Below are 19540 nucleotides of genomic sequence, written 5' to 3' on the forward strand. Positions count from 1 at the left end.
TAAACAGAAGAAAAGACACTAGAAATACTAATCGCTTAATCACATTTGAAGCTATCCAAAATTTTTCACACAAATATCAGAAAAGTTCCACTTAACTGAGAGCTTGGCTGAAACATGGATTTACGGCTACATGGTAAACGAGATCAGAGTTAACAGGGAGAAGGGCATTCTGGGTAGAGACTTAGCTCGAGAGTTTTTTGGCTGGCATGAGCTTGGTAAAAAGGCCCACTCAGTTCTGAAGGCTCTGAACCAAACCCATCAGTGATGAATGGAAAAAAGATGAACAACATCAGATTACTCCTTCCATCTGCCTTTGATGTCCTGTGGACTGGTGAGCAGGTTGTTGCTGGCATCCCTTATGAAGGGTGTCTGAATATCTTCTTTATTTTTCTGTCTTTGCCTTGCAACCTGATAGAGTTTCTTTGTGCCACTTACTGAGTCACTTTCCAGACGTTGGTACAGTGCATCCGATGCCCTATTCCACAAATGACACTCAGTGAAATACAAAGCCAATGAAAACCTTAGGTTGAAACTTAAAATATTGAGCCCACCTCAAAAAATGAAAACGTTATTACTTCTTTTTTGTAGGGGGCAAGCCCCCTGCACCACCACACACCTTGCTACTTATATTTTCCAACTCCGAGATCACACAACAGTGGGGAAAGGGACCATTCCCCTTCTCTTTCCCTGCTGTACCACAACATCTCACAAAAATGCTTGCATTCTGCTATCAAAGGTGTTTTTCACTGCTTATGCCAGCGTTAATAACATTCAATGAAATGAATGTTCAAAGAACTGCCCTGCCTCATATCTATCTATCTATAGATATATACGTGTGTGTCTTAAAGCTTTCAGTTATTCTTCTCTAGAAAAGACAATACAGCTGTTTACCTTGTACTATTGCATTCCTGAAAAGATAATACATCAGTTTCCTTCTAATAGTGCATTCCAGTGTATCTCCAGTTAGACCCCCTTAGTTAACAGTGGTATAAGATAGCTACATTCTGGTTTTTTTTTACTGTTTCTAAATACTTTTTTCATATCTGTCTAATGATGCTTCTTTGATTTCAGCTTTGCTGTTGTTACACACCTATCCCATAACACTTACCTTAGAGAAAGGCTGCAATACTCAAATTACACTACTCAGTTATGAAACATCATTCTAGGTAATACACAGTAGTCTGGGTCTCACAATATTACTACATTCTCTTCCAAAGCCATGTTGATAACTATTCCATTAGATTATATTTTTATGTGAGACTAATGATATGTTATGCAACTCATTGGTTTACAACTGACTTGCATCAGTTTCAGTTTTTATCTTTTTTCAAAATATCTCCTTGTAGTGCATACATCCTTAAATAAAATACTTCTCCACAACAGCTGCCTGTAATACTCTTACTTGTTGATACACATTCTTTGTACCTCCATCCTCATTAATCAGTTATTAATCAAATGCTACATTTCCACCTACAGCTCCTAGTCATCACATGTAGCTATACATATGGCATATACATATAGTGTACTCTATTACCAAGAACTCCATTACATTAAATTTATAATGTCTATTAAAGAACTGCATGTATCTGTAATTTTTCTGTTTCCCATTGTATTACTAAAAAATCTAAAAATCTGTTTCATCATTACTTTGAAACAAATGCTTCAGTTTTAACCTGTTGTTTGAATTAAATAAATGTATTTCATCCTTTACATTTCATTCCCTTTAATCTTAAACATATATTGATCCTCCAAAAATACCCATTTCTCTGACACATTTTTCTCATACTTGCTGTGTTCTATACTGTTTGTGTTTTTCCACTGACCACTATACATTGATAACATTTTCAAAGTCACATTTATATTTATTTGTAGCCTATATTTTAATTCAAAAACACATTCTTCTATTCCTAGTATAGTGCAATTTTCATTATGGTATCCAGTATTTCCCCCACACTGATTATATAAATATCCCCACTACTGATTATTACAGCCATTTAACAGGTTATCTGAAGCCTTCCAATCATTAGCCTTGGTACAGCTAAATGTACCATAATGTCCTTACTTTATTTGTAGAAATCTATAACCCAGCATCTTGAAAAGACATCTGCCCTTTAACATAATTATTCTACTCTCATTTTCTATCATTTCATTGTCATACTATCTTAAATGACCTAATGGTTCACAGGTTCGAAACTGTATACTATGCTAATGACCACTAGGGGCCTTAAAAGCCTAGCCGTGCACCCCAAGTGGGAACCACAAATTTGATTTATATTTGATTTATAGGGGATGATTTTCTGATTGCCTCTGTCCATTAGAGACATAGGAGCCAGACGAGGGGCACATTTCTAATTATCCATCTAGGTCCAAGTTGCAGTTAAATAGGGATAGGGAGGAACTCTGCTTCACATGCATGGGGAGTATGTTCCAAAGAATGGAAATTCTCTGAGAAGCATATCTGTCTCTCCAACATGTCCTATTTATGTTGCAAGCAAAATTTAAGTCTTTTAATTTAATAGTTCTGATGCTATTTGTTTTGTGGATGTGCAAAAGCTTCATCAAGACAAGGTCCAGGGATGTTTTGTATGCCAAGCAAAGATCACCTCTCAGAAGTCTGCATGATACCGAGTAAAGAGTCAGGGCTTTGAGTACTCCCTGTAGTCTTTTTGTAAGGAACCTTTGTGGACATACCAGTTATTGCATGTGTCTCATCAGGTACATACTGAGGGAGCTTTATACTCTATGATGGGCCTGAGGAGGGCCAAGTGCAATGGTATGATCCTCTCTGGACCTAGATGCTATGCTTTTGCTTAAAAGTTGAGCAACATAGAAGGATTTTCTTACTAACTTGGACACACGTTGGTCGAAGGTTAGGTTACTATCTACATGAGTTTCCAATTCCCTGACTAGTGTTTCAACTTTTGTTGAGGATGTACTTCCTCGGGGTAGCAAACTAATGAAAAGGTAGCAAGAGGATGCCATTGTCATCATTCTCTGATCCTTATTAATACCTTCATGCTCAGTCTTAAGTGTTTGTACAGCTTCTCTCTGGACTACTTGCACCTATAGTTTCTTCCACTGAACACTTTCGTGTCAGATGATTTATAATACTGGCAAATCTGTATTTTACTCACCTGCTCCATTGTGCTGGTGATAGTAGATGAGTTTTGGTATTGATGGGAAGACATGTTTTTCTGCCAGGTAATATTGTTTTGGATTGTCATCTGTTTCCTTGATATGATAGTGCTTTATGGCAGGACCAGTATCCCTGATGAGAAGAAAAGGTAATAACAGTGCTATGTTAAAATACATGCAGAAACAAGTGATTTCTATAGCCGAGAACAGAATGCTCCTTACCTGAGAAAATCTACAGAAATGTAGAAAAGAGATATTCCAAATCAATTTAACATATTTCAAATCACAAATACATAAAGGAGTACCACATGGCTCAATTATTTTATTGTTTACATCCTAAATTTAAAAATCTTTATCTAGGGTGTGGTGGAAATAATATTGTCTGTTTTATGTGCTAGCTAGCTTTACCTCTGTTAAAGGGAAGACTTTTTGAAAAATGTCATCTAAGTTCAATATAGCAGGCATAGGCAAATGTAGAAATCATTCCAGAAGCAAGGAATTCACATGGTTGGAGCAATCCAAATAGATGGGTTAAACCTTCAATGAATATAGGTAACCACATCTTTCAGCTGTTCAGATTTTTGTCTCATATTTTTGATCCGTTCCTCAAAAAGTTGTGATTTCCGGCAAATCAGTAAAGTTTGAATTCATCGAATAATGACAGACATTTGAGTTTCAGACTACATCCTTCAAAGTTGCACAGAAACACAAAACCTTTTATTCTAGTAATGTTCTAAATTTATAAGAGCAATATTTAATATTTGTCCCTATTTTGGGGCCTTTGTCCCCTCATTATTTTTGGCTTTCTCCATATTTCTTGTGCTAAGAGGTTGAGATCTATACAAGTAACTCTGCCTGCATTCAGATGGTGTAACTTGGGTTTAGTCATTAAGGAAACAACTGCAAGTCATATGTCAAAAGAAAACCTCTATAAATCTGTTGTATCTAAGCCTTGCTTGCAATGGTTTAATGTGAGTACAGATGTGTTTAATATTTAGAATGGGAGATTGAATACACTATGATGAAGAAAAGTGGTTGTGCTAATTTACCCATATGCATGTTTTTTCACTTGATGAAATAATGATTACCATGTTAGCCCATTACTTTATTTTTATTTTACATCTTGGTTACCGAGGTTACATTCTAAGTAGCGGCCGCATACAGGGTTATGATCAGGTCTCCAATCATCACCATGTTAATGTGTGTTGGAGACATGGGTGCCAAGAAATTCACATCTGAAAGCACTGTTATGGTCAGATCTTGTGCTACAGAAGCATGCAACAGGTTTATCTTTTTTCCAATTTTGCAGCTTAATCACAGTGTTCCATGCACTACAAAAATGTAACAATTACAACCAAGAGTAAAACACAAACGTAATGCAAAACTAGTCACACAAAATAGAGATACAATGCACAAATTTTACATCATGTTGAGGTGTACATTTTACAACTGGAAATGATGAATCAAAGGAGTTGCAAGAAAAAGAGTGAGAAGTAGCATTAGCCTTGATGAAAAAGTAAGAGATAAGTATTGGTAAAGACTCAGATTCCAAAGAGGCAGAGGTCTAGAGAAAGGTAAATGTAAGTGTTTAAGAAGTCTATGTCTTAAGCGATGCATATAAATTCAAATGTTTTTACATTGGTTAATAGAAAGCTTGGCAAAAAGGAAATAATTGTGTCTCAGTGGGAGAGATTCCCGTATGCATGGGGATGCAAGTGCTGAGAAACTGTGGTCAGTACCATAAAGTCTGTTCCTAGTAAGGAATGGAACTCATGGGAGTGTGGTCTTGGGTAATATGTTATATATCCCTTAGTTACTCTCCTGGCAAAAAATGAGAAGGTTTGTTGGTTTACTAGATTTCAGGTGAGGGAGACTAGGAGTAGAGTACACCATCGTTTAATTGGAATTCATTTTGCCTTTTGAAGGACACTGTGTTGATATTCTGTTTTGGGCGATGTGGTGTGGAGGGAGGTCAGATTTTTCTTGGAAGTATTGGCTATGATTGCCATTATAATTCCTTTGATTTTAGTTGCTCTAGAACCAGAGGCAGGAAGTGAAATATCAGAAAATTAGTGAACTGACATTTGGTTTGGTCACAGAGCTATAATGTTGAAATTTCAGGGTTTGGTCAAGCCAGATACATAAGCATTTGAAGTAATTGGTCATTTCTAATAGTGCTTGGCTGCTAAGCTGAATAATCCATTCAGCTGGGACACTTGAAAGTTTTTGTATAATACTGAAGATCGTCGATTTTTGTCTTCTTGGTACTGAGTTTATTTTTGAGTAGCCAGTTAGACAGGAGAGATCATACCTCTCAACTGTACAGATTTTCACAAAACGTCCAGATTTTTCCATCATATTTTTGGTCAGTTTTTTCATATAATTGTGGTTTTCTGGCAAATTTGTATCAAATCATTAAAGATTGAAGTTAGAAAATAATGACATGCATTTGAGTTTCAGACTTCATACCCTTCAGAAAATTCATGCTAATGCAAAACCCGTTATTCTATCAACTTTCTTTGTTTGTACGAGCAATATTTAATAATTGTCTCTATTTTGTCCCTTTTTCCCAGTTTTATTTATGGCTTTGTCCAGATTTATTGTTCTAAGAGCTTGAGAGGTATGGGAGAAATGGGTATTTTTCAAGTTTTGTTTTTATGGCATGGGGAAATCTTGCTTCTGTAGCTGTCCAAATCATCTAGTATAGGATGGTACTGAGCTGGGGGAGGTTCATGGGTGGGTGATTAATAAATATAGAGAGATGTAGAGGGGATAGGATGGATCCTTGAGGTATTCCTTTGATTAGAGGGTGAGGAAGGGGAAATGAGCAACTAATCTCCAGATTTTAATGTCTCTCCTGTCCAGACTGTAGACTGTATTAATATGTTCTTGCCTTTTAATATATCTTTCTGTCTTTTTCTCAGGATATCAAACAATAAGAAATGGGAGGTATCACTTTTCATATTCATCAGTCTTGCAAAAATCTAAGTACTGTTACATGTTTTTAATACAGAGGCATTACTGACATGTCATAGGTTCACAGATGATTACTAGCTAATGGCACAAGAGCCTTTACAAGCCTGACCAATAATACTGAGGATATGACAATATTATATCTTATTTCCCCAGATATGGTATGGGGTAGTACCAGGGTAGTGGGTCTTTGGGTGTTGGAACTCTGAGTCATTTTACAAACTGCCTCTATCCATAAGGGACATGGGCAGTGGCCCATGAGTGAATTTATGGTTCTCCATCCATTTATACAAATTATTTTTGAAAAGAGTGAAGAACATGCTTTGTTTTATAAAGATGGGAAGTATATTCCATAGATGAGGTAGTCTTTGGGATACAAATCTCTCACTCTCCAGTAAGTTCTGTTAAAGTCACAGATAAGGTTCAGGTCCATGTTGTATATTTTTCTTCTTGTGAATATGCAACATTTTCATCAAGGCTGGATTAGAGAATGCCTTGTAGGTCAGGCATATGTCCCCTCACAATAAACAAAATGAGATGGATTAAAGGGATAGGACCTTTAGTCAATCTGCATAAGACATGTGTCTTACACTTTGTTTTTTTTTTTTTTTTTGTTTAGTGAGAAACCTCTGGGGTCACTCCAGTTGGTATAAGTCCCTAGTTAAGTACATGCAGAAGGGAGCACTGTACTCTATTATGGGCCTGATCAGAGCCACGTACAATGGCATTATGACTTCCTTTGATCTCGATGCCATGCCTTTATGTATAAGTTGAGCCACACAGGAGGATTTCCTCATTACCGTAGCCACCTGGTGATCAAAGTTTAGGTTACTAACTATCTCTGTTCCTAGGCCCCTCACCACTGGGTCTACTTTTAGGGACGCGCTATCAATATTATCATTTGAAGGGATATCTGATTTACTGAACAGTGTGATTATGCATTTTTTAACAGTTAGTCTCAGACCATGGTTTTGGCACCATCCATTTGTCATTTTTAGGCCTGTCTGTAGGATGTTAACATCATTTGGGGATTCAATGATTGCTCCCAGCTTACAGTTGTCAGTGAACCTGGTGAGCCAGGGGCCCCCAAAATTGGCCTTCACTTTAGAGAAGTATATACCAAACAGGAGGGGTCCCAACACTGAGCTCTGTGGACATTGCTAGCAACAGGTTTCTTATTGGAAGTGGATTCACCTATCTAGAAAATGTGTCCTGTCAGTGAACAAGTTGGCTATCCATCTGACAATGTAGGGGCTTATGCTTAAATCAGTAAGTTTATCTAAGATCCTCAAGTGGGGGATATTTCACTTGGTCTGTTGACTATTTCTGTTCCAAAATATTCATTCATTGTAGTTGTTGCATCTCTTATAAATGCTTCTAAAAGTTTCATATATTACTTCAAAAACAGTGCAAACTCTGTTTCTAACTCTTGTGTGTTGCAACTGCCTTATGCTTCTCAGTGTTATTTTCTTTGTATGTAGGACTGCTGGCAGCGAAAACAGACAGGACAGTACCCTTCTATCACTATATGTAGTAGAAGAGAGGAGTAATGAAACCCTATAACTTATTCTGCTTTTTATTTATTTATTTATTTATTTATTTATTTATTGCTACAGGTTCTCTTTGCTGCGGGGTTTGGGGTTGTATGTATCCTTTGGCACTGTGACTCTCCTAACTCCATCTCCCTCCAGTCTGTGAGCACTTACTATTAATATTTTATTTATAATTTTAACACGTACAGGAATGGATCACCAGCACCTCCTAAAGCTGGAGTTGACAGGACTCCTGCAGGTAGGTTAGTGAGTCTGGAATGTGCTACATTTTTTCAGATGCAGGCTTACCTTGAATGGGTTGTGGTAATTTTCCCCCCATGGTGGTGTTATGCTGATGGCTAGGATGAGTGATGAGGCATAGCTACTGGGACGGGGCATGCTCCTAGTCCAATGATGGGTATGCTTTCAGACACACTTGTTTGCCCAGCCCAAGTAATTTCCACTGTTCTGGTCTCCAAAAGAACTGGATGAGCAGTCTGAACTCACCCACACATTTTCACTTGACCCTTTCCTGGGAAGAACAAGTAGGCTTAGCCTCATAATTCCTTTTACACCACCTTACAGTAGTGTCTGTACCACTAATCAAATGCTTTATTTCAACAAAAATGGCTAATTTATTTGGTTGGTTTACCTTTTTCACCCACTACAGTTTGTTCCATCACTTTAGGAAATGATAAGTCTTCTGGTACCATTTCACTGTAAAGAGTGAACATCAAAAAAAGGATACGTTGGCAGTGCACTTTATTAATTTACATCCACTGTTAAAATGCTGTGTGGACAGGTAACATCTACTAATCAAGACTTAAAGACACATTTCTCATATCTTTCAAATACTTTAAAACAAAACTTTGAGCAAAGGTATCTACTATGGACTTTCCTGCAAAGGATGGAGGACACTTTTCCCTGTCTCTCATCTATCCTGTATACAGTGGCTCTCAACCAATTGGCTTATGCTCAAATATGCTTGGATTTGCCTCTGTTATATTTTATTTACCTGAAGGCTGTCAGCTTTGGCTATCAGACAGGGTAGGAATTATTTGCATAGTACTCACTGTATAGTGAGGTGGTTTTTCAGAATGAGTGCTGCAGTCTAGCATAGTGCCCTTCTAAGCAAAGGTCAGAGACAACAATTCCTTGTGAATAAGTAACTCCTATATTGGCTAAATCTGGGTTACATTTGGGATGCATGGGTAGGCTTAAAAATGTCCCTATCATTGTTAACCTAGTATACACCTATGAATATGGGTGTGACTACTACAAATAGTCTGCTCAACTAGTACAAAAAGTCCACTTTCCAAACTCTTAACTTTACCTCTGTCTCATAATATGTCATGCAGGACTGCAGCCAAACAGAGTGAATTGAGTGAGTGAGACCCTTCATAAGTGAAACTAAGAAGGATTCATTCACTTTGCACAGCTATTAGGTAACACTCCCATAGACACAGTTCAGACTTTGTGAAATACTCATTGTAACGAATAGTATTTACAAATCCCTGTAAGCTAGCTAAAGAATATATCACAAATACCAGAGTAAGCAATGCTCATGCAATGTTTTTTGCAGTTCCATTAAGTCTGTACTGAAAACAACTTCTCTAGTTGCTTTTTTTCCCTTGATACCTATTCAACAAATTTTACTAGACCTTAGTTCTGCATGATACAAAGATTCACTAAACACATATTGAGAGTCTTTTAAAGTACATATTATATTCAAGACCCTGCCATGCAGTATTGTTCACATTATTTATTTTCCACTTGTTTTCTTTTTTATGGTAGGATTTACATGGGAATATTCAATGTACTGTTCTAAGCCCCCTAAAAATGTTTATGCTTTTAAAAAAACTATATATTTTTTCTAAATAGAAGGAATGAATTATATTCCTTCAGCTGGGGTTGCTTCTTGCTTTCTGATTTGTGCAGTAATACAAGCCAATACAGCAGGTACTAATATATGCTTGTGCCCTGATTTAGCTATACATTAAAGAAAGAAGGATTTTAACATGCTGCAAGTTGTCTGTATCTGCTATTCAATGCAGGGAAACAGAAGGAAATATTTGCATATATCATCATTTTCTTAACTTTGTTATCAAAAGAGATTGTATTTTAATCATCTATAATAACATGACACACCTCTTTGCTAGTTATAGGAACTATCTTTTTTCAGTTTCAACAATATTTTTTAGATATTTATAATTTTGCTGGGTTGTATTTATATTTTGTTTTCCGATTTCCTTTTCTGTTTAATGCATTTTACTGAAATGCATACCTCTAGTCAGATATATATTAAAATGATATACTGTGTTGCATCATGTTACTCACGTTTTGTAAGCATAAATTGCAATCACATTGCCTGGATGTTTTTAAAAAATAAAGCAAGCAATGTACCCACCCCATTAAACTGAAAACAATAACGAATGGGAAAAGGGTCTGCTTCCAGTACACCTGAAAACAAATTGCAATATGGAGACATTTATATAATAAATGCCATGGCATTCTGAAATGCAGCCAGTGGTAATCCTAGAGTTCCCATAATGCCATAAAACATAATTACGCCTAAAGAGGGGAAAGCAAAAGAGCTTCACCCTCACTACTTCTAATTTCTCGAATCTGACTAAATCACAATAGAAGATACTTGCTTGATATAATAATAGCCCATTTATTTTAAATGATGGAGGGCTCTGTAAAAATGCAGAGGTAGAGGGTAGTGGAGCCAGACTGACATGATCTATTTATTGCTGTCTTTATGCATTATATTATAGTTTAGGATGTTGCTTTTTCCTACCTTTTTGGTTCTGTTGTTGTGTACTGTTGTTGGTACCAGTCCTTTCCTTTGCTTCTTCTTCCTTTTTCTAGCCTTTATAGGACACTCATACTACTGTACTGGTAGTTTTACTATCTTAAAAAAATTATCTTTTCTTTCTTTGTTATTCTCTTAAATGTGGCCTATTCCCCAAGTGAGTCAGTGAGTCTGAACGCTGATCCCATCAAACCTATTCCACAGGGACAGCTGGTGCCAACTAGCATCTGGACAGTTTCCTTAGAGGAACTTCTCATCTCTTTGGATTCCTCTCCAGAGCATCCCACTGAGGAGGTTTCCCATATGAGAACATGCAAAAGGAGGCACATAGATTCCGCTATGGAATCTCTCACAGAGGATACTGACTTCAACAAAGGGGAAGGGTACCTCAGATCTCCACTGGATGACATTTCATTTGGAGCTATTCTAGAGATTCTCAAGCAGAAAGGTGAATGGTCTTCAGATACTCCCTCTCTGGAGGAGTCAGTATTTCTGGAAGCTTTTGGGTGAGGCTCATCTATATCTTGCATGTCTCCCCTGGATGATGAGCTTATTGATCTAGTCTCTCTTGGGACATGAAGGAACTGAACTCCATGAAACCAATACACTGACATCCAGGCAAAAGTTTAGCATCACTGAAGGACAGAACCCATTGGAGCAAAGGAGTCCCTGTTGATGCTATGGTTGTAGTGGCAGCCACAGAAAAGGAGCTAGCTGAGCAGAGCTCTTTTGTCCATCCCCCTAATACAGAGTCAAGGGCATTGGATAGATTTGGAAAGCACATATTTACTTCAGGGACCTTTGCCTTGAGGTACCTGAATTATTTAGTGCACTTTCGAGGCTGCAGAGGAATTTGACTAAAGAGCACTCCAAGTCCCTCTTGGAGTCCATGTCTGTGGAAGACTATAAAGGATCATCTTCACAACTAGCCACTCTATTATCCATTTCCAATGTGTCCATGAGGTTGATATCCCATACTGCAGTGAGTGCAGCACATGCTGCCGGTTCAGGCATTGCCATATGGAAATGTGCCTGGATGTGGCTTTGCGATTTTGTGGAGCCTTTCAAGTCTTTTTTCATCAGTGCTCCTTTGGCTGGTACATCCTTTTTGGCCCTTCCATTAAAGAAATCCTCTCCCACAGTAAACAGGGGGGAAAACCCTATCTGCCACAGGGATTCCCTTTCTACCCCTCAACAATCTTTTTCCTGGAATCAATCAGGGGCAAGAAAATGTGTTTCTGTAAATCCCAGGGTTCTTTCTAGGACTCACATGGGGACAACTCCTCCAGGAGCACAGCAGGGAGCTCAAATGCTCACAGCAGAGGAGGCTTGCAAAACCAGGGTTCTGAGATTCCTTTCTGGATAGACCATTTCAGTGCTCCTGAAGGGTTGCCCAACTGCTCACCTCTGGAGACAGTCAGGGGGTGCTTATCATTGCACCCATATTGGTGGGCTTCTATAACAAAAGATTATTGGGTGTTAAAAGTAAATTCCAATGGTTACTTCATACCATTTTTCCAGATTCTCCCAACCAAAAGAAAAAAGCTTCCCGATGTCCCACCCAGTCAAAGAGAAGCTGCAGCTCAAGAGCTTCAAAAGCTGCTGGACAAAAGAGTCATCCAGCTGGTCCCATCAGACCAAAGAGAATTCAGAACTTACTCGAGGTTCTTTTCATGCCAAAGAAGACAGGGGACCGGAGACCAATTGCGGATCTAAATAATCTGAACCAATTTGTGAAGAAGTCAAAGTTCTGAATGGTCATGGTTTAGTCCATCCTGCCCATTTTTTGCAAGGATGATTGGATGTGCTCAGTCAATCTTCAAGATGCATACTATCATGTCAAGATTAACAGACACTCCCAAAGACATCTGCACTATCAGTTCAGAGTCCAGCCCTTTGGTCTCAACACAGCCCGTCTGGGTGCTTACCATGTGTATGGCAGTGGTAGCAGTTCACCTGAGACTGCTGGGATTCCAGGTGTTTCCATATTTAGATGACTCACAATTCACCACCCCCACCAGGTATCTCTTGGAAGAGTCCAGGAACTATTTGTGCCAACTTTGCCAAACACTAGGTATTACAGTCAACACCTCCAAATCCAAACTAAGCTCAGCACAGAGTTCATCGGTGCCCAGTTGAACACATTAAGTCAGGCTGCTGCTTTGCTTGCACATTGAATAGCTACAATTAAGTTTCATGTACAGTAAATCCTTGCTCATCCTGCTCCTCCAGCCAGACGTGCCTTGCCCTTCAGGCTCTAGGTTTGATGGCAGAGGCCAGAGTCTTAGTTCCTATGGCACATTTTCTACATACATGTTCTCCAACAGGCTCTAGCTATTTGGTGGTCTATTCTGCAACATCCTCTATCCTTCCCAATCAAACTAACTCAGGTGTGCAAACATTATCTTTGCTGGTGGAGTCAATTGGACAACATTTACTTGGGCCATCAATTCATTCTGTCTCCTCCAGGGGCCACAGTTACCACAGACACCTCCCACTTGGGTCAGGGAGCATTTCTTGGGATGGATGATCCAAGTCACATTGTCTCCCCAAGAGACCAATTCTCACATCAACATCCTAGAGATGAGGTGGTCCTTTTAGTATTGCAGGTCTTTCAAAATGTCCTCCATCCTGGGACTATCGCAATTCAAACCAACAACATATCTGATCTGGAACACCAACAAACAAGGGGAACCTGATCTTACTCCCTCTGTTGAGAAGTTATGACAGTGTGGCAGTGGGCAATTTCTTCCAACTGCCTTCTAGTGGCAAAATACATTACAAGGAAATTCAGTGTACTGGCAGACAAACTCAGCAAGTCCATTTTCTTACCTCACAAGTGGTCTCTCAATCAATCAGTGGTGGAGAAGTTTTTCTGTCATTGAGGCCAGCCTTGCTGCAATCTCTTTGCATCTCCCCGCAACAAGTGCTTAAGGTATTTTGCTCTAATATCCCACCGGGGGGGGGGTCACTGAGAGATGTTCTAGTCCACATTTGGCCCTCTGGTCTCCTTTATACTTATCCCCTATTACCTTTGATTCCAAAATTCTTACAAAAGCATATTGGTTGAAGAGAGCAGTCATCTTCATTGCCCCCTTCTGGCATCACTAAATAGGGTTCCCCTTTCTTTGGTCTCATTTTTGATATCCTCCATGGATAGTGGACCTCAGTCCAGACCTTCTGTCGCATCCCTTGGGGATGAAGCATCCCAGTATTCCAGGCTTCAAACTAACTGCATGGTTTCTCCAATTCTATTGACAACTTAGACAGCCCAGGCTTTCCTTCCAGGTCTGACAAATATTTTTATCTTCCCAGAAAGCTCCTGCAAGGAAGATCTACAGAAGTAAATGGAAAAGATTTTCAATTTGGGTTCTTATGATGGAAACTGACCCTTTCACTGCTCCTATATCTTCAGTTCTGCAATTTTTAGCTTCTGTTTTTCAGGAAGATGCTAGTTTTTACACAGTCAAAGTACAATTAGCAGCTGTATCAAAATTTCATTCAGGAGAAAAAGCTTCCTCTTTAGCTTATTCCAAGTTATGCAAGGCTTTTTTAAAATGCACTTTCTTACTTAGGCCTCCAGTGAAAGACCTGTCACCTTCTTGGGATTTAACAGTCGTACTTCAGGGGTTGGCACAGCAACCCTTTTAACTTTCAGCCAAAACTGATTTCAAACTTTTGCCTTAGAAAACAGCATTCCTAATAGCTATTACATCTGCAAGGTGAATTTCTGGACTCTAAGTTTTAGCTTTCAAATCCCCTTATATTGTTTTTTACAAAGACAGAGTTACTTTATGAACGAATTCATCCTTCTTTCCAGAAGTAGCATCTGAATCAAATATCAATAAAATGATTCATTTACCTGTCTTCTTCTCTAATTTTTCAAATAAGGGGGAGTACATGTTACATCTTTTAGATGTAAATAGACAACTACTTTTTTATCAACACAAGTGGACAAAAAATTTCAGGAAAACTGACCAGTTTGTTTCTTTCTCACCGAACAGACTGGGATCACCAGTTTCTAAATTTACCTTGGCAAAATGGATTACTGATTGCATTTCTTTTGTATATACTCAGCAAGGCCTCTCTCTATCAAAGCCGCTTAATGCTCATTCAGCTAGATCCATGACCACTTCTGCTTTTTGGTTTAGAATTTCCACTGATGACATTTGTGCAGCGGCCACCTGGTCCAATGCTAATACCTTTATTACTAACTAAAAACTAGATTTGACATCCAGATGCAAAGCTGTTTTTCATTCAGCAGTTCTCTGGAATATCCTTCCATGAAGGCCGCTAAAGATTGACGTAGCTGGGGACTCTGTCCCATACATTGAAGAAGAATGAAAAGGACAACATCAGATATTAAAGTTATGTACTCACCATAACTATGCATCTGTGTTGTCCATTTTCATTCTTCTTCACCTCCCCACCCTCATTCCCTTACCTGTTATCCTCTGGTGTGATTTCATGGATTTCTTTTTTGGAACCTTCTAGTTCCAGGTTTGAGCCCTGGCTTACTGTTATTTTTTGCTTTCTTCCTACTCTATCTTAGGATACATATAAGGGAGCAAACTCAGTCTCAGGTAGTGTAGGCTAGCTGGGGCATTATGGGTAGAGGGAGCAGCTCAAGAGTTGGATCCGTAAGTCTGAGATATGTGTCTGAGTTGAATCCGAGGCGAGATCCATAACCCATACTTTGAAGAAGAATGAAATTGCAAAACACAGGTGTATAGTTACGGTGAGTACATAACTTTAATTTAATTTTACCTTTAGAGACCACTTTCTTATCTGTATGCATTTTAACTGTACAGCTAGCTGCTTCTTTTGTGATTAGCTTCACGAACATTTTTGTTTTGCATCAGTTACAGAAATTATAGAGATCATGACTACTCTCTGCCATCTCTTTTGTATCCCTTATTATTCTGTGATCATAGTCAGTCATATTACTGTAATTCCAGACACACTGAATCATCTGTTTCAGAATCTGTACCCATATTCTTTCCTGTCTATGTCAGTCACCTAAGGTTCTATACTTATTTTATGTCAAACTTTTCCACACTGATCAGTTGAACTTTTTTTTTTTCTTTTTTCTTTACATTGTGCAAGTACTTTCCAGCTTTGTTTAAAGAGTTTTTCTTTAAAACAACCAGTTTTGCCACAATAAAAAATGCTGTCTGTTGGTGTATGCAGTAGATATGTTAATGCTTATTAAACTTCAGAGGCATCCTGTACATCAGCTTCTGTTTTGATTGCAACACTTAGCATTTTTATATATTGCTAAATACTTCTTTGGGAGTAACTTTTTTCTGGTCACTCATAAATCTACTGCAATAAATTTTAGATCTCAACCTTGAAGGCCTTCTATAGTTATGTAAAGTATCTCCACGGCAATGCCCAGATTTGCTCTGAGCTACTGCACAATGGTACCTCCTATACCGAGCCAACAGATATTGCCAGTATACTGGCCGTCAGATTCAGTGCCAAATTTATCCCCCACCCAAAGGACCAGTCACAATACCAGTAGATTGCCAGGCACCCAGTATTACTCCTACACAGGTTAAAATAGCACTGTCCAAGGCCAATAATACAGCTTCTATGGGACCTGACAATATCCCTTGGCTGTGTTTTACATGAACTACAGAGTGAACTGGCACATCACCTGTGTGCCCTGTTCAATCACAGCCTCACCTTAGGCTTTGTTCCTGCCGAATGGCGCACTGCACCAGATATCCCTCTCCACAAAGGAGGAGCTACTACAGACCCTGGGAACTATCGCCCCATTAACCTGACGAGTCTGATATGCAAAGCTATGGAACACATCATCATGGACTTAATAAACAAGGAAATAGGGAATCTCCAAACTCTGGATCCCACACAGTTTGGTTTTGTGAAGGGTAGATCATGCCTGCTCAACTTGATCGATTTCTTTGAGTCAGTCACCAGAGCTGCGGATGAAAGCAAGGTGGTTCATACAGCCTACCTTGATCTGGCCAAGGCCTTTGATACTATTCCCCACTCAGGAATCATAGAAAAATTCAGTAAGCTAGGCATCAACCCCTATATCACTAGGTGGGTTGCAAAATGGCTCACAGATAGAACCCACAGTGTAAAAGTAGCTGACTCCAAGTCTGACTGCCAACCACTCATGAGTGGAGTCCCAGAGGGTTCTGCCCTGGGTCCTCTCCTGTTTGGTATCTACTTCCCTGATGTCCAGGCCAACACAAAGGGACTCTGGCTGACAAAGTTCACAGACAATTGCAAGTTGGGAGCTATTATTAACTCCCCAAGTGATGTTGACATCCTACAGAATGGCCTAACTGTGACCAACAACTGTTGTCAGAACCATAGCCTTAAGCTCAATGCCAAAAAATGTGTCTTCATCCCCTTTGGGAAAAACCCAGTTCCCATGAATTACAACACTGATGGTAGTCCACTGAACACAGAAGACATTATAAGAGATCTGGGAACACAGGTTGACAGCAACCTCTCTTTTGACCACCACATTGACACTGTGATCAGAAAGACCTTCTATGTGGCACATCTCATTACTAAGGGTTTTGCATCCAGGAAGAAAGAGGTCATTGTCTCCCTCTACTCTTCCCTCATTAGGCCAATCATCGAGTACAGTGCCCCATTTGGCGTGTACCTCACTAGATGCCTGCAACAACTGGAGAAGCTGCAAAAGTACCTCACAAAGAGGATCCTAGGCCATAAACACTTGTCCTATATGGACAGACTCAAAAAACTCCAACTATTCTCTGTCTCATATCGCCTACTTAGAGGCGATGTCTGCTTGACTTAAAAAGCCATGCCTGACCCAGCTCTGTTAGAAATGCTACATCTAAAGAAATCCCAATCCCTCCACACCACATGCTCCAGAGACCTCACCCTCATTACCACAATTAACAGAACATGCTGGAAGGACAGGTTCATAACCCAGAGACTGCCCATGCTATGGAACAGACTTCCCATACATGTCAAGCAGAGCACCTCACTGACCCTCTTCAAGAGAAATCTTGACGAGTGTATGGGAAACAGAAAATTCACCCCGGGGATAACACCAGTGGCTCTACTCGACAGATGCACTGGGAACTAAGGTCGGGTGGCACTATGCCAGGGTAATCCTATGGCTAGGCCTGTAAAGGCCCCAGGGCTGTTAGCCTAGTACACACCTATGAACCAAATTGTCAGTATTATTTATTTACTTTTTTATTTATTTGTTTACTGGATAAGCCCACTAAGCACATATGCTTTTACGGGGCTGCCCAGGGAGTGTTGTCTGTTTAAATTACTTGCTCAAGGATAAGAAGGGAATCAGAGTGAGTGATTCAAACTAAGGACTATAGGAGGAATCTCACCGGCAGGATTTAAACCAAGGACTGTAGGAGGATGCTCACTGGCAGGATTCAAACCAAGGACTGTATGATGAAGCTCACTGACCTTAATCCTCTATGCTGAACTACCACTCAGATTTTCTGCTATTCTGTGTACTTCTGTTATATATGTAGATACAATCACAGTTGAAAGCCATTTTTTTCTTAAAAAATCTGAATTGTTCTGCAAGAACTACTGATCTTGGATTCATAATGCTTTTACAAAGTCTGAATAATATCATGGATATTTCATACTAATAAACTATGTTAAAGCCCATATTTTTGTATCTAGAACATAAAACAATTACATTTTATTTTCCTTTTGAATTCTATTTCTTTAACAATAATGTTCTACTATTATAATATAATATGACAAGTATTCAACAGCAGCAGCAAAAGTAATCAGTTCCCCTATACTGCCTGCAGTTTTGTGTCAGCTAACACTCAGGGATTTGCTATACAGTCATTATTGTACTAATGAGCATGCAGAAGTCCCTTTGTTCATTATGGCCTTATGGCAATAATTATTCTTTATGTTTATTCTAGGCCAATATCCATGCTATAAAATGTATAAAAAAGTTGTGTTCACCATAACATTCAATTCGTGTTGATCATTTCCATTTTTCCTCAACTGTTGGGTTCAGATCCAGCCCCTGGATCTGACTTGGCTGCTTTTTTACAACTCGTGAAACATTGAAGCTCTCAAGCTCCTCTCTTACCCACAATGCACTAGCCCCCTACCATACCTCAGATCTTGTTTGCTGTCCTTAAAGTCAATGCAGTAACTAACAGATACCAGTATCTGGAGCACAAATAAGGGAACTTTGGTTCTTCTAGCATCTTCTAATCCTTCCAGAAGTCAAACTCATAGAGGATGGGAGGGAGGGAAGTTGAGGAAGAATGAAAATGGACAACACAGATGTAACGTTATGTGAATACATAACTTTTTATCTGATGTTGTCATTTTCATTCATTCCTCGACTGTTGGGACAGAGTCCCCAGCTACCTGAATGCTGGGAGGACTCTAAGGAAGGATATTCCTGAGCACTGCTGAACTTAAGGCTGCTCATTCCATACAGACCAGATCCAATTTGTAATGAACAATAAAGGCACGAAGGTTAGCCCAAGCTGCAAATGCACAAATCACATCCAACAAAGATCTGGATAAAAATATTGAAGAAGTTGCCATAGACCTGGTGGTACATTTCTGTTAAGAGGGAAACAGCATTTTTTTTCCGTCTCATTTGCAACAGTTGAAATGCAGTTGGTAAGCTGAGAATGTATAGTGAAACCATGTATTTTTCATATTAATATTGACGTGTGTGTGAAATAATTAAATGAATAACATTTCATCTCTCAGACCCACCTTGTAAATATTTCATCTCCCAAACCCCTGCTTACATAACCAAGTGTACCAGTATTCATCTGAGATTTGGGATGCATGCCTAGGCTTATAAAGTCCTTAGTGGCCATTAGCCTAGTACACTGCTAGCTATGAACCTATTTAAAAAAAAAGCTGTAAACTATACATTTTACACACACTTGTTACGATTAACAAACAAACGTAAATAACTGTTAATGGGGCAACACTGAAAATGTGCTTTACACTAATAATTTCAAGAATGACTTTACAAAATGATGTCAAGCCTCCACTGTCTCTGGCTTGCACTTCCATATGATTACGGTTTGTATTCTCAAAATCACGTGCCTCA

At 39.1% G+C, this 19540-nt stretch overlaps 1 protein-coding gene across 1 annotated transcript in view; it reads right to left on the reverse strand.

Moving 5' to 3' along the window:
- The window catches only part of ITK (IL2 inducible T cell kinase), a 1334312-nt gene that overhangs the window by 254597 nt on the left and 1060175 nt on the right, over positions 1-19540 (reverse strand). The window contains exon 10 of the mRNA XM_044069337.1: positions 3135-3268. Coding sequence (XP_043925272.1) covers positions 3135-3268 — 134 coding nt within the window. The remainder of the gene's footprint in view (positions 1-3134; positions 3269-19540) is intronic.

This window comes from Protopterus annectens, chromosome 4.part0 (assembly GCF_019279795.1).
Source record: "Protopterus annectens isolate FY-2018-M chromosome 4.part0, PAN1.0, whole genome shotgun sequence".
NCBI classification, from domain to species: domain Eukaryota; kingdom Metazoa; phylum Chordata; order Ceratodontiformes; family Protopteridae; genus Protopterus; species Protopterus annectens.